The sequence below is a fragment of the Pseudophryne corroboree genome, chromosome 9 (genome assembly GCF_028390025.1).
Source record: "Pseudophryne corroboree isolate aPseCor3 chromosome 9, aPseCor3.hap2, whole genome shotgun sequence".
Classification (NCBI taxonomy): domain Eukaryota; kingdom Metazoa; phylum Chordata; class Amphibia; order Anura; family Myobatrachidae; genus Pseudophryne; species Pseudophryne corroboree.
The window spans coordinates 261,510,472-261,533,150 of record NC_086452.1 but is presented as its reverse complement, the minus strand read 5'-3'; the positions used below and the strand labels follow the sequence as shown (position 1 = coordinate 261,533,150).

At 46.4% G+C, this 22,679-nt stretch overlaps 1 protein-coding gene across 3 annotated transcripts in view; it reads right to left on the bottom strand.

Moving 5' to 3' along the window:
• ALDH9A1 (aldehyde dehydrogenase 9 family member A1) overlaps positions 1–22,679 on the bottom strand; it is a 190,919-nt gene that overhangs the window by 749 nt on the left and 167,491 nt on the right. For all 3 annotated transcript variants that reach the window (XM_063940256.1, XM_063940257.1, XM_063940258.1), the window contains exons 8-11: positions 19,149–19,337; positions 9,798–9,885; positions 1,935–2,076; positions 461–573 (exon numbers count right to left, since the gene is read on the bottom strand). In XM_063940256.1, coding sequence (XP_063796326.1) covers positions 461–573; positions 1,935–2,076; positions 9,798–9,885; positions 19,149–19,337 — 532 coding nt within the window. The remainder of the gene's footprint in view (positions 1–460; positions 574–1,934; positions 2,077–9,797; positions 9,886–19,148; positions 19,338–22,679) is intronic.

Sequence of the window (22,679 nt, the reverse complement as noted above, 5' to 3'; positions counted from 1 at the left end):
CATATGCAGCCTAATTGTAAAGGGTATACATTTTGATTGACGGGAAGTGATCCTTTGTGGGTGGTAACATGGCGTTTGTGGGGAGTGGTTGGGAAAAAAACGCAGGCGTGTCATTGCCGTTTTTTTTTGGGCATGTATCTGATGTCCTCTGTGACGCTGCTTTCAAAAACAAGGTGCCCAGTGCGACTGCATTCTCATTGATGTAAGATTGCTGGGGTCAGCTGCAAAATATTGATGGTCTTTTTTTGCATATGCATTGCGAATCTGCTAATGCATATGCAGATTTGTGAAAGAATCGGTGGGTGTCTTATCCTTTCTGGGCGGCTCTTCACATGCTAATTTTAGCAGGAGCAGATTTGTGAACATCGCCGTCTCAGCCTCAATGGCGATCAGTAATGAATCAGGCCTGAAGTCCATTGTTTAATTGCCACTATATTAGAGGAGTCCTATTAATACATACCAGACCTCTTGTAACCGCCAAAGGGCAGTTCCACTGGGCTCACATTGTAGTTATTGATGAAGCACATTCCAGCCTGTAGAGCCGCCACTACTCTATGCGCACGCTGGATGTCCCTGGACAAACACAGAAAAATGATTACCTACAATTCAAAGGGATCCGGTCTCTAGGTCGACACTATTTAGGTCGACCACTATTGGTCGACAGTAACTAGGTCAACAGGGTTTCTAGGTTGACAGGTCAAAAGGCCGACATGTTTCACGATTTTTTTCTTTTTTTGAACCTTTTTATACTTAACGATCCACGTGAACTATGATTGGAACGGTAATTTGTGGCGAGCGAAGCGGTGGCGGAGAGAGGCACCTTGCCCGAAGCATGGCGAGCCAAGCGAGGGGACACGGTGCACTAATTGGGGTTCCCGGTCACTCTACGAAGAAAAAGACACAACCCCCCACCCCCCCATAAAAAACTCATGTCGACCTAAACACCCTGTCGACCTAGTTACTATCTACCTTCCAAACCACACCCAATTCAAATGGCCAGACCTTGAAAACCACTTTCAAAAATAAATACCACAATTTGTTGGTGACATTTATGGACCTTATTCAGCTGAAGTCAAACAGATGATTATCGGACTGCGCAGAGAACACAGCAGGCAACCTGCAATTCTCCTGTCATCTTGCCGGGATGCGAATGGAGCTTGATTTACAGATGGTAAGTGTATTCGCAGATATACACATAGCATTTGTGGGGAGTGGTTGAGGAAATGCAGGTGTGTCATGGCCATTTTTCAGCTGCGATTCCTGCAATTGAAAATATGGCGCCCAGTGCAACTGCATTCTCCTTTTGCAGAGTAGCCCTGGGTCATCCACAATGATTGATGGTACTCTATTCTGCATATACATCTCAGTTTCTGTGACTACAAATGCAATTTTGAGACTGCATTGGTGGGCGTCTTTTTCCTTTCTGGGCGTCTCTTCACATGCAATTTTTAGTAGAAACTAGTCTCAATAGCGATCTAAGCTGAATAAGGTCCTATGTACAAAAATTACATTTTAACTAGAAGACTGGGCACAAACAGACTTTCTTTAGGTGAACACATTTTGGAAATTCTGCAGCAAGTCAAAGCCCCCAACTAAAATATTTAGATATTGTCACATTAATACTGTTACACCTATTACCAGTCTTAAATTAGTCCATGTTACTTAAACAACCAACAGTAAAACCTTGTAAGGAACAGCAATTCATAACAGTGACAAGGTGAAAACTCTGAACAGGTGTGATAGTAGCATCTTACAATGTAATATTCACTGTTGAATCCCAAATTGTTTCTAGCTCATTTAATTAGTTACTATAAATATTAAAACCTTTTCATGCACTATTGGACATTACATGCATGCTTTAAACATGGTTTATACAGAATGCTGGAATACAGACACACAAAACTACACAGCAAATATCCTCCTATAGATCAAACCTGCTGAAGACCCCTCCAGCCAAACCATAGGTGGTGTTGTTGGCCCTTGCAAGAACTTCCTCCTCGGTATCAAAGGGCAGTATCGACATTACAGGTCCAAAAATTTCTTCCTTGACACAGGTCATCTCATCCTTGCAGTTTCCTATTGGTGACAATACACTGGACTGAAAAATGCTTTAAGAACAAACAAACTACATGTGCTCTTTTTTAGACCAATATCTTTTAGGGCTAGGCTGCTCCTCACCTCTGTTATGTGCACTGGTTGCCACTAGAGGACTCCCTATGGACCAAATGACCAAAGTGAAAGTGATATTGCAGGAATAGGTAATAGCCTCCTAACCACCTGGAGCCTAACTCCAACACTCCCTGGTGGTATCTGAACCTAACCCCCACCCATCCGCAGCCTAAACCTACCTTTCTCCCCCCCAGCCTGACCCTTTGGAGCGCTGGCATACTTACATTTGGAATTCTGGTACCGGCACTTCGATCCTTGTTGGGATCCCAGATAACTGGCTCAGCTGCTCATACGTACTGTTTGTTGCCAGAGGGGCGGGTTCTGTACTCACCCCTCCCACACAGGCCATGCCCAGCACCCTCATTATAGCCTGCCCATTACAGATATACAGTATACTATTACTAACACCACACACAGCATGACAGAGCACCAACTCCCAGAAATCCGGCAGCTCCTTCGTGAGTAGTGACTGCCCCCCCCCCCCCCCCCACCTTTCCTGATGAAAAGTTTTATTATCATATATCTATCTATAATTTTATTTTTCTTCTCCTAAGGCGTTGGACATCGAAACGGCTACCAACGGGATGTCTGCTACACATGGGGATTATGCTGCTATATACCTCATAGGTACTGCTGCTAACCATGTATATGCAGCAAATTGCTGCATTATGTGACATGCTCTGTTTCAGCACTACTGTTTTTTTTTTCTGTTGCTTATAAATACACTATTAGTGATACATTAGTAGTCCGCACATCCAAGTAATAAAGATGCTAAGGAGGACATGTGGACATGTACTAAGCAGTGATAAAAGTGAAGTTACCCATGGCAACCAATCAGAATTGACATAGTATGCAAATATAAATGTTACGTCAATTCTGATTTGTTGCCATGGGCAACTTCTCCACTTTTAATCACTGCTTAGTAAATCTCCCCGAGTCGTCTTATTCTGCCATTATTATGTGCCGGTCACTCCCATCTGTTTGAGCTCAGGATACAAACAAAAATTTTAAAGGCTTCATTCTTTTATATTTAGAGGTTAAAATAATTTCAATTATTATTTCAATTTTCTGTCTATCTTTAACTTTTATTGTATTCCTAGGTTATGTGTGCGCGAGAGGTCTGCTGAAATGATGCGAGATCTGAGGCATATAGCAGTTCTTTGGCTTGAGCTTCATAGCATGTGTTTGCCCCAGGTGCCAGGGCTTTATGCTATACCTGTGTTGCAGTCTGTGTGAGGGAGGAGGTAGTTAGGAGGTGAGCCCTGCCTGTTTCATTTGTACTAGGCCTCTTTTTCGGATGGCAGCTCTAAATAGCATGGATTAGGGAAGTATAGGAAGTATAGGATGCTGGGGTTCCATTTAGTACCATGGGGTATAGACTGGTCCCTTGGGAGCCATGGGCACTTTAAGAGTTTAATAGTGTGGGCTGGCTCCTCCCTCTATGCCACTCCTACCAGATTCAGTCTAGAAACTGTGCCAGAGGAGACGGACATACTTCAAGAGAAGGAAACACACAGATAGTGGTGAGATTTACACCAGCTCACACTGAATTGAAAAACCATGCTGACCAGCATGCAACATGGAGAAGCCATGCAAACCAGCATGCAACATGAAGAAGCCATGCAACATGAAGAAGCTATGCAACATGAAGAAATCATGTTAACCATCATGTAACATGAAGAAACCATGCCAATCAGCAGGAACAAGAAGAAACCATGCCAATCAGCAGGAAAGAGGAACAGCAACAGCTGAACCAATACTTAACCAAGTAACAATGCAGGAAAGCAAAGCGCTGGGCGCATGCCCAGCATAGTCTACAGACTACGAGAAAAGGATTTACTGGTAGGTAATTAAAATCCTATTTTCTCTTACGTCCTAGAGCACAGGTTCTCAAACTCGGTCCTCAGGACCCCACACAGTGCATGTTTTGCAGGTCTCCTCACAGAATCACAAGTGAAATAATTAGCTCCACCTGTAGACCTTTTAAAATGTGTCAGTGAGTAATTAATACACCTGTGCACTTGCTGGGTTACCTGCAAAACATGCACTGTGTGGGGTCCTGAGGACCGAGTTTGAGAACCACTGTCCTAGAGGATACGGAGGTCCCATTTAGTACAATGGGGATGTACCAAAGCTCCCAGTACTTGAGGGAGAGCGCTGAGGCTCCTGCAGAACAGATTGACCAAACTTAAGGTCCTCAGAGGCCAAAGCATCGAACTTGAAGAACTTAACCAACGTGTTCGACCCTGACAAGCTGCCAAGCCGAGAGACCCCGGGCAGCCGCCCAAGAAGAAACACTTTACGGGTAGAGTGGTCCGCCACAGAATTTGAACACGGCAATCCTGCCGTAGAATAAGCATGCTGGATAGTAAACCTGATCCAACGAGAAATCGCCTGCTTAGAAGCAGGACACCCAACCTTGTTAGGATCATAAAGGACAAACAGAGCGTCAGACTTTCTGTGACGAGAAGTTCTCTTCACATAAAACTTCAAAGCCCTTACAACGTCCAAGGATTTTGAAGTAATTGAGGAGTCAGTAGCCACTGGCATCACAATAGGTCGGTTGACATGAAAAGCCGACAAAACCTTTGGAAGAAATTGCTGACGCGTTCTGAGCTCAGCCCTATCTTCATGGAAAATCAAGTAGGGGCTCTTGTAGGACAATGCCCCCAATTCTGATACACGCCTAGCAGATGCCAATGCCAACAGTGTGACAGCCTTCCAAGTAAGAAACTTGACCTCACCCTCCTGAAGAGGTTCGAACAAATCCGACTGCAGGAACTGCAGCACCACATTAATATCCCATGGTGCCGTAGCAGGCACAAAAAGGTGTTTGGATGTGCAGAACCCCTTTCAAGAAAGTTTGAACCTCAGGAAGAGCAGCCAATTGTTTCTGGAAGAAAATGGACAGGGACGAAATCTGGACTTTTATGGAGCCCAAGCGTAGGCCCACATCCACACCTGCTTGCAGAAAGAGGAGAAACCGTCCCAGGTGAAACTCCACCGCAGGAAACTGCTTAGATTCACACCAAGACACATACTTTTCCCAAATCCGATGGTAATGTTTAGATGTTACTCCCTTCCTAGCCTGCATCAGGGAAGGAATTACCTTCTGAGGTAAAATCAGGCGTTCAACCTCCATGATGTCCAACGTAGCCGTGGGAAGTCTTGATAGGTGAACGGCCCCTGTTGCAGAAGGTCCTCGCGAAGAGGAAGAGGCCTCAGATCCTCCAGCAGTAAGTCCAGAAGATCCACGTACCAAGCCCTTCTGGGCCAGCCCTTGGGATGAGTGGTAGTGGAGGGAACACATACACTGACTTGAACACCCACGGAGTTACCAGGGATTACACCACCACATGTAGGTCTCTCGACCTGAAACAGAACCTCCGAAGCTTCTTGTTGAGGCGAGAGGCCATTATGCCTATCTGAGGTACACCTAATCGGCTTGTGACCTCTATGAATACCTCCGGATGGAGGCCCCATTCTCATGGAAGGAGACAGAGTCTGCTGAGGAAGTCCGCTTTCCAGTTGTCCACACTGCGTGATTTTCTGGCCAGAGGAGGATTCTTGTCACCTCTGACATTACAGCTCTGCTGTTCGTTCCACCCTGTCGGTTTATGTAGGAGACCACCATTACATTGTCCGACTGAACCTGAATGGCCTGATCTTGAAGAAGATGTGCCGCTAGTAGAAGGCCATTGAACCCGGCCCTTAGCTCCAGAATGTTTATCGGAAGGATGGATTCCAGACTTGACCACTTTCCGTTGAAGTGTTCCCCTTGGGTGACAGCTCCCCAACCTCTGTCGAGAAGGTGAGAAGTTTGCAGCCACCAGAGGAATGAAATTCTGGCTTTCTATTTGCTGGTGCATTTGAAGATGAGATACCTATCATTTGACTAGGAGATCCAGTTTGAAAGACCATGCAAGGAACTGTCGAGCCTCATAGGAGGCAACCATCTTTCCCATAAGGGGAATGCACTTATAAACCAATATCCAGGCTGGTTTCAGGACATTCCGAAACATTGATTGGATCACCAATGCTTTCTCCACCGGTAGAAACACCCTCTGCACTTCCATGTCGAGAATCATCTCCAGGAAGGAACGCCTCCTACTCAGTTCCAAATGTGAAATTGGAAGCTTCAAGATCCACCCAAGATCCTGGTACAGTTGATGTTAGAGAGCAACACTCCGTAACAACATCTCCCTGGAGGTCGTCCAGATATGGAATTATGTCCACTCCTGGTCTGTGGAGTAGGAGCACAATCGCCGCCATGACCTTAATGAACACCCCCAGTGTTGCGTAGAAGCCAAGTGCAGTGTTTGGAACCAGAAGTGATATAGTTCTAGTGCAACCTTAGATGGGTCTAGAGAGGCGGCCAGACTGGAATGTGAAGGTACGCACCCCTGATATCCTGGGATACCAGGAATTCCCCTATATCTCGACCAGAGATCACCGCTCTCAGAATCCATCCTGAATTGAACACCCACCAGTAGGGGTCCAATGACCTTATGTTTGAATAGTAACCCCTGTTACGTAAATGAGGTGGAACCAAAATAAAAAGACATGTGTTTGACAAATGTTAGAATAGCTTCCAGCAGTATTGTACTTTCAGCCTGAGAAGCCAGTAAGCCTCTCCCCCACCTGCTTGATCCCCAGGCAGTGAGGTTCATTGTCAAAACAAAGGTTTTGAGAATACCAGCCCCAAAACCGTTCCTAGGAACCTGACGGTGCAGGAATTCTGGATATCCCCCCACCATCCTCCAAAGGAAGTGGAGGAATCTTTGGGGTTTATGTGTAAACATTGTGGTTTGAAGGGATTGCAGTATAGGTGTAGCACCTAATTCCCTGGACTGCGTAGCTGCGGAAGGAAGATTTGTTCACTTACCTGCAGTTGGCTCGGATATTCCCATATCCCGAGCATCCCAACAGAGCCTTACCCGTTGAAGGGCTGATTCACCATACCTTACTTGGATTCTGTATCCGCAGTCCAGTGGTGTAGCCACCATCCCCTGCGTGTCGAAACTGCCAGAGCAGTATTCCCTGCATTAAGCAGGCCAATCTCCTTCATGGCGTCCAGCTGTGAAGCCAGTAGAATCCTGTATATGACATAGAAGCAAGTACATGTCACTTCTACACATAGAATCTAAATCATCAAGCCTGACCACGTTACAATATCCCCAGAGATCTACACAATAATGGGTCTCAGAGTCACACCTGCAGCAGTGTATTAGAGGTTAGACTCAATCCACGATCAGCCTTTATGGAGGTTGTACCAGGGACAGGTAACACAACCCTTGACAATTTAGACATTCTTTAGGGATGTGGAGAATATCTCTGGGTGTAATTTGGGATATCCCAAATAAGGAGCTTAAACGCCCTACAGTGGCGAGGCATTAAGTAATAAATGTTTATATGTTGTCCCCCCCATATGTCATGCTGTATATGGGCAAGTGTACGCTTGTTAGGGTACGTAAATGGGGTGAGAGGCACAGCTGTGGGATTTTACTCCCCAGACTACCCAAAACCGCAGCTTCTTTCCAGTATGGGATGGATGGATAGATATATATATATATATATATATATATATATATCTATATCTATATATATCTATATATATATATATCTATATATATATTTTTTTGACGCCTGAGAATTAATACAGTTTTGAGCATGGTATAGACTCCCCAGGAGAAGATATGAATTCTGCATTTCAGGACAAAGTCCTTTAAATATGGTAAATTGTTTACACACGCGCACGCGCGCACACACACACACACACACACACACACACACACACACACACACACACACACACACAGGAAAATGTCAGCACAGTTTCCACCCAGAATACCTTCAGAGTGTAACAGAGGATCAGGAGCCAGTCACACAGCGCCCTCGGAGGCCGTTATCATGACAACCAGCCGGCGCTGACCGAATAACCTGTAATAGGATAAACAGTGCATAATTATACCTCAGAGGATAGCTGGAGTTATGAGTAGGGCAGCGCTCCCTGTCAGCGTTCTTGATGCTGCTGCATGGAGAAAATGGCGCTGGTGAGAAGCTGGATCCGCTCTGAGTAGAAGATCCGCCCCCTGTAATGGCGCGTCTTCCCGCACTTCTTGTATTATACTGGCCTGAGGTAATAAGCAGCTAGCAGCAGTACAAGTCCATGATAGCCTTTGTGACCAGTTTTTAGGGTATTGCGCTGGCCCAGGGCACCCCTTACAGCGCTGCACATCTATACCTCTGAGCCCCCCAGAGCACAGCCTCTCAGAGCTGTGATCCCACCCTTGTGCCGCCATTCCCGCCGGCGACCCGCTTACCGGGTCCCCGGCGTCATACTCCCCACTTTTATCTTCTGGCTCTGTTAGGGGGTGGCGGCCGTGCTGCAGGAGTGAGCGGTCGCCTCGGGGGCTTGCAATCATCACCCTCAGGAGCTCAGTGCCCTGTCAGTGGAGATAGGAGCCATTAACCTCTAGGGTTGGATTTTACTACCCCTAAGTCCCACAAAGCAGGGAGGCTGTTGCCAGCAGCCTCCCTGTACCTAACACTCTTAGAGAAATAACAAAAACTAGAAAAACTCCTAGGAGCTCCCCTAGCTGTGACCAGCTCCACCGGGCACATTTTCTAAACTGAGTCTTTTAGGATGGGCATAGAGGGAGGAGCCAGACCGCACTATTAAACTCTTAAAGTTCCCATGGCTCCCAAGGGACCCACCTATACCCATGGTACTAAATGGAACCCCAACATCCTCCAGCCTAAAGTATTGTCCATGTCTTTGAAGCACACAGAAGCCAATGGATGGTGCACCGGAGTGGGCGTGACCATACCATGTAGTGTGTATAGCTATGTAACCTATCGAATTAACAATGCCACTTCCCTGTATCAGTTGGTCTCACTCCCGATCCATCATAGAAATATAGCCACATTACCAATTCCCAAACCCCTCCCCCTTTGAAGCAGCACATTTACATATTATACTCCCCTTAGCAACACATGATCTGCCACAATTGCTACTAGTCCATAGTCTGTCCCTGTACAGCAATGGAGCTTTGGTTTCGATTGCCTAGCAGCAAAGCAAAGTGTGATTTACGAATTAGCTACAAGATCGGCCTGTGCGAGGTAGAGAATGCTGCCTTGCGGCTCTGATTGCGCATAAATCAGAGTGGCTAGGCATAATTCTCTACCTACCTTCCAGACAGAATGGATGTCAGCATGCGAATTGGTGGATGTCTGGAGCTAGCCACCAATCAGAGTGCTGACAGCCATTTACAACGTGGCTAAAGGTTAACAACTACCAATACTTATTAAATGTAGCATCTGCCAACAGTGCAGATTGTTGGTATCCAAAAAAACCATGATCTAATGCGCAAATTGTGATATGGATGATCAGACATGGCATAAGCAGGTGGCCATGTCCCAATCAGTCAGGAGCAAGACAGATTAATCTTAGTTCTTTTTCCAAGAAAATATTCTAATTCTGCAAATAGGAGACATCTTTGCAGACCTTCTGACCCACATAGGTTGGAAAACTTAACACATCATCGCAGCTTTTCATAATATCAAGTAATTTTTTTTTATTTTATTTTTTGGGGGGGGAGGAGATGGGGAATAGATCTTCATATTACCCAGTACACAGGGGTTCATGAAAAAGCCTCCCTTTAACTTAGGATCTTCTGGGATGAAAGGTTCTCCTCCAGTCAAAATCTTGGCTCCCTAAGAAGACAAATATTTGCTTAGTATTTACAGTACATCCAGACAGGCAGCATTAGGAGGAGGAGACTGGTAACTTAGTGAACAAGTGGAAACTTTCTATTTATAAAGTATTTTTAATACTGTAATTACTAAAGTCTTCAATGAGTGGTTCTACTAGTAAGTGTCCACTCCTTAGTAGGACAGTTATTGCAGAATGTAAACCAAGAAAATAGGATTTTAATTACCTACCGGTAAATCCTTTTCTCGTAGTCCATAAGGGATATTGGGGAGACTTAGTACGATGGGGTATAGACTGGGTCCAAAGGAGCCAGCGCACTTTAAATTTCTTCACTGGTGTGCTGGCTCCTCCCCTCTATGGCCCATCCCACAGACAGTTATAGGTAAAACAGTGCCCGAATGAGTGGTGAGATTTATACACCAGCACACCACGAACATAAAAGAACCAGCAACGGCTGGTAACCAAACCGCAACAGCTGAGCAGGTAACTATAGAAAAGATGACCTGCAGAAAAGTGAACACACTGAGGCGGGCGCCCAATGGGGGTCATTCAGAGTTGTTCGCTCGCTAGCAGATTTTAGCAGCATTGCACACGCTAGGCTGCCGCCCTCTGGGAGTGTATCTTAGCTTAGCAGAATTGCGAACGAAAGATTAGCAGAATTGTGAATAGTAAATTCTTAGCAGTTTCTGAGTAGCTGAAGACTTACTCCTACACTGCGATCAGCTTAGCCCGTTTCGTTACTGGTTTGACGTCACAAACACGCCCTGCGTTCGGCCAACCACTCCACTGTTTCTCCAGACAATCCCGAGTTTTATCCTGGCACGCCTGCGTTTTTCCGCACACTCCCAGAAAACGGTCAGTTTCCGCCCAGAAACACCCACTTCCTGTCAATCACACTCAGATCACTTCAACTATGGAAATTCTTTGTTCGGACGTGAGTAAATCTAAGTTTTGAGCTAAAATACTTAGCGCATGCGCACTGCGTACCATGCGCATTTTCGCCTTAATCGCTCCGTTGTGAAAATCGGCAACGAGTGAACAACTCGGAATGACCCCCCAATATCCCTTATGGACCAGAAAAGGATTTACCGGTAGGTAATTAAAATCCTATTTTCTCTACCAACCATAAGGGATATTGGGGAGAATTTGTACGATGGGGACATCCCAAAGCTTCCAGAACAGACGGGAATGTGCAGAGACTGCTGCAGCACAGCCTGCCCAAACTGGGTATCCTCTTTGGCCAGGGTTATAGACTTGTAGAACTGAAGGGGGAAAAAAAAAAAAAAAAAAAAAAAAAAAAAAAAAAAAGAGAGAGAGAGAGAGAGAGAGAGAGAGAGAGGAGTTCTTCCCCGACCAGGTAGCAGCTCGGCATAATTGCAAGGCTGAGACTCCACGGGCAGTCGCCCAGGAAAAGCCCACAGATCTTGTAGAGTGGGCCTTTACAGACTTAGGAACAGGCAAGGCTGCCGACACATAGGCTTGTTGGATAGTCAGCCTAAGCCAACAAGCAATGGACTGCTTTGAAGCAGGGCAACCCTTTTTCTGCGCATCATAGAGCATGAACAAGGAATCAGTCTTTCTGATGCAAGCTGTTCTCTTGACATACTGTAGATCTTCAAGGCTCACACAGCATCCAATGCCTCCGGAGGAGCAGAAACGCCATAACTTTAAGGACCCACAATAGGTTGATTCAGGTGGAACGCAGAGATAACCTTCGGCAGGAACTGCTGCCTAGTTCTGAGCTCCGCTCTGTCCTCATAAAAGACCAAGTAATGGCTTCTACACAAGAAGCCCCCCCCCAATTCCGAGACACGCCTAGCAGAAGCTAGGGCCAGTAACCACAGTCTTCCACATGAGGTACTTATCTTCTACAGTCAGAGGTTCAAACCAGGAGGACTGTAGAAATTCCTACACTACATTCAAATCCCAGGGTGCCGCAGGCAGCATAAAAGGTTGAATATGAAGTACTCCTTGAAAAAAGGTCTGAACTTCTGGCAATACTGCCAATTTCTTCTGGAAGAAAATAGAGAAGGCTGAAATCTGGACCTTAATGGAACCCAGACGTAAGCCCATATCAGAGCGGATAAGAGCGTTCCTCGCAACAAGAGACATATCGTCTCCAGATAGGATGGTAGTGTTCTGAAGTTACAGGTTTCCTGGCCTGAACCATCGTAGCAATGACTCTTTTGGAAAGGCCCTTGTGAGCTAGGATGTACTGCTCAACCTCCATGCCGTCAAACAGTCATTGTAAGTCCGGGTAGACGAACGGTCCTTGTTGAAGAAGATCTCTTCTTAGTGGTAGAGGCCAAGGGTCTTTGACGGACATGTCCAGAAGATCCGCGCACCACACCCTCCGAGGCAATCAGAATTGCCTGGACTCCTTGATTTCCGATTCAATTGAGCACCCTTGGGAGCAACGGAATCGGAGGAAACAGACGTAAGTGCATCCACTGCCCTCGCCTGAGGGTCTCTGGTTCGAGAGCAACACCAATGAAGCTTCTTGTTGAGTCGAGAAGCCTATTTGTGGGCAGCCCCACCGGTCAATGATCTGCTGAAACACCTGATGGTGGAGCCCCCACTCCTCGGAGTGGAGATCGTGACGACTCAGGAAGTACGCTTCCCAGTTGTCCACTCCCAGAATAAAGATTGCCGACATTGCTCTTGCATTTCTTTCTGCCCAGAGGAGTATCTTTGACACTCTCTCACATGCAGGCCCTGCTTTTTGTCCCTCCTTGTAGACTGATGTACTCCACTGCTGTGGCGTTGTCCAACTGTACTTTGAACGCGTGATCCTTGAGTAGAGGAGAGGCCTGAAGCAGAGCACTGTAGATCGCCTGAAGTTCCAGAATGTTGATCGGAAGGGGGGCTTCGTGGGCTGACCACCTGCCCTGGAACTGAGCCCCTTGGGTTACAGCTCCCTATCCTGTCAGACTTGCATCTGTCGTGAGGAGATCATGAATCCCGAAACTCCAGCCTTCCAGGAGATTGGAAGACTGCAGCCACCACAGGAGGGAAATCCTGGCCTGAGGTGACAGGCGTATCATCCGGTGCATCTGTACATGTGATCTGGACCACTTGCTCAGGAGATCTAATTGAAATGTTCTGGCATGGAACCTCCCACATTGGATCACCTCGTAGGAGGCAACCATCTTCCCCAACAATCTTATGCAAAGATGGACGGATACTCGAGCAGGTCGGAGCACTGTGCGGACCATCTCCTGAAGTGTTCTTGCATTGTCCTCCGGGAGGAACACCTTCTGGGCCACAGTATCCAGTAACATCCCCAGGACCAGGAGCTGCCGAGTTGGCTCCAGGTGGGACTTCTGTAAATTGAGAGTCCACCCATGGTGTGACAGAAGTTGGATAGTGCGGTCAATATGGAGCAATAAAAGCTCCCTGGATCTTGCTTTTATCAGGAGATCGTCCAGGTAAGGGACCATGTTGACCCCCTGGACCCCAGAGCTGGAACATCTCTGCCATTACCTTTGTGAACACCCTCGGAGCTGTTGACAGGCCGAAGGGTAGTGCCTGGAACTGGTAGTGATCGTCCAGTAGGGCAAACCTCAGAAAAGCCTGATGGAGGTGGCCAAATCGGAATATGAAGGTAGGCATCCTTGATATCCAGGGAAACCATGAATTCCTGTTCTTCCAGGCCCACAATCACTGCTCGTAAGGATTCAATCTTGAACTTGAAAACCTTTAGATAAGGGTTCAAGGACTTTAGATTCAAAATGGGCCTTACCGAACCGTCCGGCTTCGATACCACAAACAGGTTGGAGTAATAACCCTTTCCACATTGTTGTATTGGTACTGGAACAATGACGTGGGACTGGACCAACTTATGGATGGCCTGTTGCAACGCAACTTACGTATCCTCCAAATCTGGTAAGGTTGATTTGAAAAATCGTTGGGGAAAGAGCACCGTCAAACTCCAGCTTGTAGCCCTGACAAATGAGGTTCTTGACACAGGTGTTCTGGCAGGAACCCTCCCAGACATGGCTGAAGAGACGCAGTTGAGCTCTCACCTTGAGATCCCCTCGTGGGTGGGTGGGCACCAACATGCTGAGGACTTCGTGGAAGCAGAACTGTTGCTCTGTTCCTGAGAACTGGCGTTTGCAGGTCTTCTTGTCTTACCTCTGGTGTCTCTAGCCGCAGTGGAGGCACCTCTGGCCCTAGATCGAAATCTGTTAGACTGAAAGGACTGAACAGACGGCCCTGGGTAGAAACACATAGCCGGCGGGGCCCCAGAGTGGAGAAACGTGCATTTCCCAGCAGTAACCTTAGAAATCCACGTATCCAACTCAACCCTGAAGAGCTATTCCCCAGAAAAGGGGAGAGATTCCACACTGCACTTGGACTCTGCGTCCGCTATTCATTGACGCAACCACAAGGCACTGCCGTGGCAGAGGTCCTAGCATTAATATTGCCCATATCCTTGAGCAAGTCACACAGGACGCATACAGTGTCCTGAATGTGCTTCAGGAGAGTCACCGTAGTGACCAGAGACATATCCCCAGAGAGGCCCTCCTGAATTTGAGAAGCCCACATGTGAATGGCATGGGTCATCCAGCAACCCGTTATGACCGGCCTTTGCGATACACATGCTGCTGTGTAGATAGACTTTAGTGTAGTCTATTTTTCTGTCCCCAGTGTCCTTTATGATAAAGGAGCCCGGGGCAGGCAGCACCACCTTTTTAGACAGTTAAGAGACTGATACGTCAACCCCCGTGGGTTCTTCACAGAATTTCCTACCTTCAGGAGCAAATGGGAAAGTGTGCAAAAATCTTCTGACACTTTGTATTTTTTTGTCTGGATTTTTCCAGACTAACTTAAACAGGTCATCAAACTCTGCAGAATCAGGGAAAGTGACATTAGGCTTGTTCTGTGTAAAGAAAAACGACTGCTGTGACGTAGAGTCCTCTAGAGGGAGTTTTAACACGTCCATTATAGCTAGAATGAGGGGTTCAATACCCTGAGCAGAAGTGGAATCCCCACTAACGGGATCCAAGTCCTCCCCATCCTCCTGTACATCTTCATCTGAATCAGAGAGTAGAGCAGGTAAACCACGCTTTTGTGGTCCTGAGTTAGAGAGGGGGGGGGGGGGGGGGGCTGTGTAACATCTGCCCTGGCATCGAAGTCTGCAACAGCCTGTTGTAGTAGCTGAGTTTTCTGAACATTAGCAGTGAGTTGTGAGGACCTAGACATATTTTTAATGGCACCTAGCCAGGAAGGCTCTTGACCCTCTCGCCCAGCCCCCAGTTGTGAAGATTGGCTGCATTATCCACATGATACAGAATCAGATAAGGGAGAGAGTCTGGTGTGGCATACACTGCATAGTTTGTGTTTACCCATGTTCACAGTAAAGCACAATCACATACACAGACAAGTAATAACTAGCAAGCCTGTCCCTTACTGTATGTGAGAGGGAGATAGTGGACCAGCACACTCCAGCTACACAGCCCCAGTGAGGCTGTAAGCCGTTATATCACAGTGAAACACCTATGATTACTGTCCTTTATAGGACACAGATTGTGTACAATAGCGGTTCTCCCACTTTGCTACACCCTGTACCAATTTTCCAGCGTTTTTAGAGTGTCAGGAGCAGCCGTGCGTGCCTGCTGCTGCAGTAAGCAGAGGAAGGCGCCAAAATACAGCTGGTCCCGCTCTCAGGTAGCTCCGCCCCACAATGGGGCTGGAGCTACAGTGTTTTTCTTATACTGGCAATGTCTCCCAATTAGCTTAACATCATCACACAAGTGCTAGTTTAAGCAACCACTAGCCAGTGTACACAGGGGCTATAGCAGGTGCCCCTCAGGAGAGTCCTATATGCCTCCCCTGTATGTCAGCCGCACTTTGAACCAGGGGACCCCAGGTTTGTACTCACCACTGTCGTCACCTTCAGGCTATTGTTAGGGGTGTGCGGCGTGCTGCAATTGCGACAGCTAAGGCGCAGTGCCCCGCTGTACAAACAACCTCTCAGGACGTGGTCCTGCAGCAGGGAAGCGGCTGTGACACCTCACAAGGCCGGTGACTGTCCCCCGCCTAACTCCCACGGTGAAGGTATGCTGTTGCCCAAACAGCATACCGAAACTAAAAGTTTAAAAGAAACTGAAGAAAACTCACTGGAGCTGCAGAGATGTGCATCCTCTCCTGAGGGCACTTTTTTCCCTGTGGGAGGGGGCATATAGGGGGAGGACCCAGCACACTCAGTGAAGAAATTTAAAGTGCACTGGCTCCTTTGGACCCAGTCTATACCCCATCGTACTAAGTCTCCCAAATATCCCTTATGGATGCTAGAGAAATACATTTGTTAAAGGAAGGTTTCTTCATGTAGTTACTTGATAGTGATTTTAATCTTTGTCAATTTTGGTCAAGAAAAAAAAAGCGCAAAACTTTCAAGTGGCAGTGTTAAGTAATATATCATGTTATCACAAAGACATGGAGGGAAACGCCCCCCACCAATTTATTTAGTCATAAAATTTGTTATGCTCCCCCAAATGGGGAAATAAAAAAAAAAAAATTAATAATAATAATAATAATAATAATAATAATAATAATAATAATAATAATAGGTACACTATAAACCAAGTCCATACTAATATATAAAGTCTATTTCCCACCTTTTTTGTTGGGTGGTGTATGAAAGGTCAGTCATGCCAACATTTAGTACTGGCTGCTGCAGCGGAGTCCTCAGAGTCCTGGGTCAGCTGAGAGTCTCTGGCATTCAGATAGATATTTGTTGGCTATACCTAACCCTATTTCCTCCCTCTAAAAACATGTTGCCATCAACATTTAACAATTTCAACATTGTGGCATCAGCATTATAAAGGTCGACCTTTTAAGTACTTTCTTTTTGTCTGTCAAAAGCACAGTATTCTTCCTCTTTCATTAACAGCAGTGACCCTTTGCTACAGGCGTCAAGAAAGAAAGAAAGAAAAAAAGAAAGAAGATCCCACACCCTTTTCACTATAATTGTAATACACTTCCATGGCCAGAATAAGAAGAAGATTTTCCAATTTAGCTGAGTCAGGCTTAATTTACACGATTTTGATATACAGATACAGTGCATGAAATAAGTGGATGCATGCATTAAACAAACAGTAAGGGCTAGATGAGTCATCGCTTGGAAAGGGATAAACGGGAGAGAGAACAATGACCAGCCAAGTCAGCTCCTCTACCATGTCACAGGCTGTGTTTGAACAATGACAGTTAGGAGCTGACTGGCTGGTACTTTTTCTCTCTCCATTTTATCACTTTCCAAGCAATAACGCATCTTGCCCAATATATGGTTTTAAGTCGTAACCATTTTTGCATATCTGGACACCAGCTATCAACTATTTATCTTTGTAATATTGCTTAGGTTCTGCTGGATTAGGAATGGTTGGTGAACAGCAATTCTATTCATTCCTTTCTCAGGTTACATTTAGGATAGGGAGGTATTGTATTTTACACATTCGATGTGCTTAACATCCCCACATTACTTGGGTAATAAATAAGATGTACAAGCAACAGTCTTCTTGCCCAAAATGGTTAATGACAGCAGACTAAAGGGGGGTACTCACGGAGCGATCGCTGCTTAAAATCTAAGCAATCTGACTAGATTGCTTAGATTTTAAGCATTATCGCTCCGTGTGTAGCCCTCACAGCGATAGCGATGCGCAGCCCCGCGCATCGCTATCGCTGGTGCTAGATTGGCCTGCATGCAGGCCAATCTAGCAGGTCGCTCACTTCACCCGCTGGGTGAAATGAGCGGTCCCCCCCGTCTCCCCCCGCACACATCGCGCTGTGCTGAGTGAGGGGGAGAGATGTGTGCCAAGCGGTTCGCTCAGCACACATCTCTCCCGCATCTGCCGGTGAGTACTGGCCTTAAGGGGGACATTTACTAAGCAGTGATAAGAGCGAAGAAGTGAGCCAGTGGAGAAGTGCCCATGGCACCAATCAGCACTGAAGTAACATCTATAATTTGCATACTATAAAAGTTATACAGAGCTGCGGATTGGTTGATGATGCAACTTCTCCACTGACTCACTTCTCCGCTCTTATGACTGCTTAGTAAATGTCCCCCTAAATCAGCCATGAAAAATGTGTTTATGATTTTGTTAAACGTCACTCAAAAAGGATAGACAAAACGTTATTAGCCTAAATTACGCATACACACTGGTCGTTATATCGCACTATGCGGGTCATTCTGACCTGCTCGCTGTGTTTTAACGCAGCAGAGCGAATAGGTCCCTGCTGCGCATGCCAGATGGCCAAAGGCCGTAGCAGGGATGCGATCGCCTCTGCCTGATTGACAGGCAGAGGCGAACGCTGGGTGGGAGTGGGCGGAACGGCGGTGTTTGGCCGCCGTTTCGTGGGTTTGGTCCAGCCAACGCAGGCGTGGCCGGACCAAACAGGTGGGCGGGCCGCAGCGGCTGCGTGATGTCACACGCAGCTGCTGCAGGTCGGGGAGTGATGAGTAGCTCCCGGCCAGCACGCTAAAGCTGTGCTGGCCGGGAGCTACTCTTGAAGTGCAAAGGCATCTGCACTTCTGCGAGGGGGGGCCAGACCGACATGCGGGGCGGGCTAGCCCTGTGCTGGGCGTCCCCCCGCATGTCAGGGAAGAAGATCGTAGCTGTGCTAAATTTAGCACAGCTTCGATCAACTCGGAATGACCCCCTATGTCTAAACGATGTTGTGTGCAGACCTATCAGATAAGGCCCTGCAAATGCAGACATCAGAAATGTAAATGCTCGCCCACTTGTGATTTCAACACATCAAGAAGGTTATTGGTGCACGTGTACAGCTTATCTAATCGGCCACTCTGTCACATGATGGCAGTTTGTGTACCCAAGCTTAATGGACATGCACTGCTGATTTGGCAAGAATGCTTGATTTAAACCAGCCACACTCAGCGTGGCTAGACTTAAACCAGCCCTAAGCCCTCATATGTGACCCACCCTGATAGTGTTTATCATCATTTTTCTCCCCAAAGATTTTTAAATGACCATTTTTTTGGGGGTGATACTCCGCAGAAACACATCTGACAGGCAGACTGGCAGCCAATCAAAGTTGCTGCAATTTCTCTGTAGAGTCATTTTATTGCCTGCCAACAAATAAAGTCTGGTTTCTGTTGCATTTTATATAATCTAATCTACTTTTGCAACTTTTCTGTTCACTTCACATAACATTTGAATCTCATTTCGCATGGGCTAAAATAAGGTCCTATTTTGCCCACTCTATATCAGTCTTGTTACTTCAGTACAAAGTCTCTCTTACAACTTACTTGCTTATCAGCAGATTTAATGAAGCCAAATACTTTCTCCAGCTGGGGGCGATTAATGAGTGGACCCATCCTAGTATCTTCCAAGAGAGGGTCTCCAATTTTAATTTTCTTTACTTTCTTCAACACCTCTTCAGTAAACTTCTCCAAGATGTCTCGTTGGACAAAGACACGTGTGCCATTGCAACACACCTAAACAAAATGAAAGTCACCGTACTCGTTGGCATGTTCATCTCATGAGATCATAGCAGAGTAATTTAAAAAGTAACATTTGTAGCAACTGAAATGTTTGATTTAAAGCTCTGAAAGACCATAATAACTCTGTGGTAGGTGAGCTCCACTATCTAAAAGTAACTTCACTTGAAGTTAGATGGAAGGTGTAGAAAGATGCCTCTTAACGTCCGAGATATCACAGGTTTCATAGTCACTCTATGTGAAAACTTTCAAATTGTAACTGACCGTACCCCAATAATTGAGAGATGGGAGGTATCCCTTAACACTGTCAGTGCTGTCTAACAGCTTTATAGGCCCTGGGTAAAGCTATACACTGGAGTTTCTACCCACTCATTCATGGTAATAAATAAAAACTATTTCATAACTTACCCATCCTGCAGGTATTATTATTATCCTTTATTTATATGGCGCCACAAGGGTACCGCAGCGCCCAATTACAGAGTACATAAATAATCAAACAGGAAAACAGCAACTTACAGTTGATGACAGTATAGGACAAGTACAGGGTAAATAAACAGTTACATCAGCAGATGACACTGGAATAAGTATCATGTGGCAGAAGACTGCTGGAGTTGATGCAGTTGAAGATTATTAAAGTAAGAAAGGATAAGCACATGAGGGAAGAGGGCCCTGCTCCTGAGAGCTTACATTCTAAAAGGGGAGGGTTAGACAGACAGGGGTGACACAAATGGGGTACATAGAGAGTGTAGAACAGAGGGTTAGGATGAGATTTGGCTGGGTTTGGTTAAGAAGTGGGTCTTAAGAGCCCGTTTGAAGTTTTGTAGAGAGGTGGAGAGTCTGAGGGGGAATGGTAGGGAATTCCAGAGAAGTGGTGCAGCACGCGAAAAATCTTGGAGGTAGGAGTGGGAGGAGGTAATCCGTAGGCAGGAAAGTCGTCGTGCATTAGCAGAGCGAAGAGGACGGGTGGGAGTGTAAAGGGAGATAAGATCAGAGATGTAGATGGGAGAGGAGTGGGTGAGGGCTTTGTAAGCAAGTGTGAGAAGCTTGAAATGGATTCTGAAAGGGAAGGGGAGCCAGTGAAGGTCTAGTAAGAGAGGAGAGGTAGACGTAGTGCGTTTGGTGAGGAAAATGAGCCGGGCAGCAGCAGTGAGGATAGATTGGAGTGGAGAGAGGTGTTTGTCAGGAATGCCAATCAGGAGATTACAGTAATCCAGTCTGGAGATGACCAGTGAGTGGATAAGAGTCTTAGTAGCATCCTGGGTCAGAAAGGGTCTGATCCTGGAAATATTTTTTAGAAGAAAACAGCAGGTTAGTGAGAGGTGCTGAATGTGTGGTTTGAAGGAGAGGGAGGAGTCAAGGATTACTCCAAGACAGTGCACTTGGGGGCTAGAGGAGATAGTAGTGCCATCAATAGGTAATGAGATTGTAGGAGGTGAGGTTATGCGGGAGGGAGGAAAGATGATCAGCTCGGTCTTAGACATGTTAAGTTTAAGAAAGCGCTGGGACATCCAGGAAGAGGTAGCAGAGACAGTTGGAGATACGAGTGAGGAGAGCAGGGGAGAGGTCTGGAGAGGAAAGATAGATTTGGGTGTCATCAGCATAGAGATGATATTGGAAACCAAAAGAACTAATGAGCTTACTTCGTGAGGATGTATAGAGGAGAGAAGAGAAGAGGACCAAGGACAGAACCCTGGTGTACACCTACAGTTAGTGGAAGTGAGGGGGAGGTGGAGTCATGAGAAGAGACAGAGAATGAACGGTCAGTGAGGTAGGAAGACAGCCAAGAGAGGGCAGTGTCGCGCAGACCAATGGAGTGAAGGATTTGCAGTAGGAGAGGATGGTCCACAGTGTCAAAAGCAGCAGAGAGATCAATTAGAATAAGTAGAGAGTAGTGTCCCTTAGATTTAGCAGCATGGAGGTCATTGCATACTTTTGTAAGGGCAGTTTCAGTTGAGTGGAGAGGACGGAAGCCAGACTGGAATGGGTCAAGTAGTGAGTGTGAGAAAAGAAAGGAAGTAAGGCGGTTGTAGACAATACGCTCAAGGAGTTTGGAGGCAAAAGGGAGGAAAGAGATGGGTCGGCAGTTGGAGAGAGTGTTTGGAGAGTTTGGAGAGTGTTTGGAAGCATGTATCGAGATGGTGATGCCTCATACAGTGAATGGCTGTCAGCACTCTGGTGGATAGCTCCAGGCTGGGATGTAGTTATCAAATGATGAATGACCGCAATCAGAGCAGCATTCTCTACCTACTTTCCAAGATACTCCAGCGGCACCAGACAGCCCTGCTGGAGGGCTGCTAGGTACTGTCCAGTGTGCCTATAAATTAAGATGGCCCTGAACACTGTCACATGAGGATTTGGGTGGCACCTGCAGAGCCCATCCCTCTCCTACTACACAGGTACCACCTCCTTCCCGCATGCTGTACACTCTCCAAACTGTAGGAAGCACAGGTAAGCCAACAACTTAAGTGCCCATTACTTTTATAAAGGCTTGTACATAGTGTAATGGTGGTCGAACTCCAGAAATGTGTTTGGCTAGTAATGTTGAACATCTAAAAACCAAAAAGAGTAAAAGGATGCCCTTTCCAGAGTTATTAATCCTCCTATAGGGATGTGGTTATGCGACCGGTGGTCAGGAGAACACCGGACACTATACAGATGCCGCAATCCTGCCTGGTGCAAAACACGACAGTCGGCATGCTGACTGACCAGGACTATTCTCATTTGTGGGTGTCAATGACACCCATAGAGTGGGAATAGAACCTGTGGCGAGCACAGCAAGCCACCAAGCCCGCTGCCTGGCAAGTGCAGCGAGCCCACAAGGGGCTTCCTTGCGATCGCCCTCCACCGCCGGCAATCTAAACACTGGGGATCCCAGCGTCAGTATGGTGACCAGCGGTATTCCAACTGGCAGTCACCCGTACCCAACCCTTCCTATTAAATACGCAGTAGATTGTACAACATCTATACTACTTTCTACATTATTGTAGAAAGTGAAATATAGCTACACAAAGCAAACAAGAGTTACCAACAGACTGCTTCTGGAATAGCTTCAACATTCATCTGCAGCCACCGCAGGTTGCTCTACTTTCTACAGTCAAAGTAGATCTGCAGTCGGCTGTAGCCACCTGTACTGCTGAATCGTTGCATCTATGAGTGAGGAGCAAATCTGACCAGGAGGATGGACTACACTGATCACATGCAGAAAGTACCTACGTAAAATGAATTAAATTAAGTCAGTTTAGATCAAACCGTTTTAAGAGAGATTCCCCTATTGCATGCCTTTTCAACAAAGAAGAACTAGAAATACTTGCAGCAAACAAACAGTATGATATTATAGGC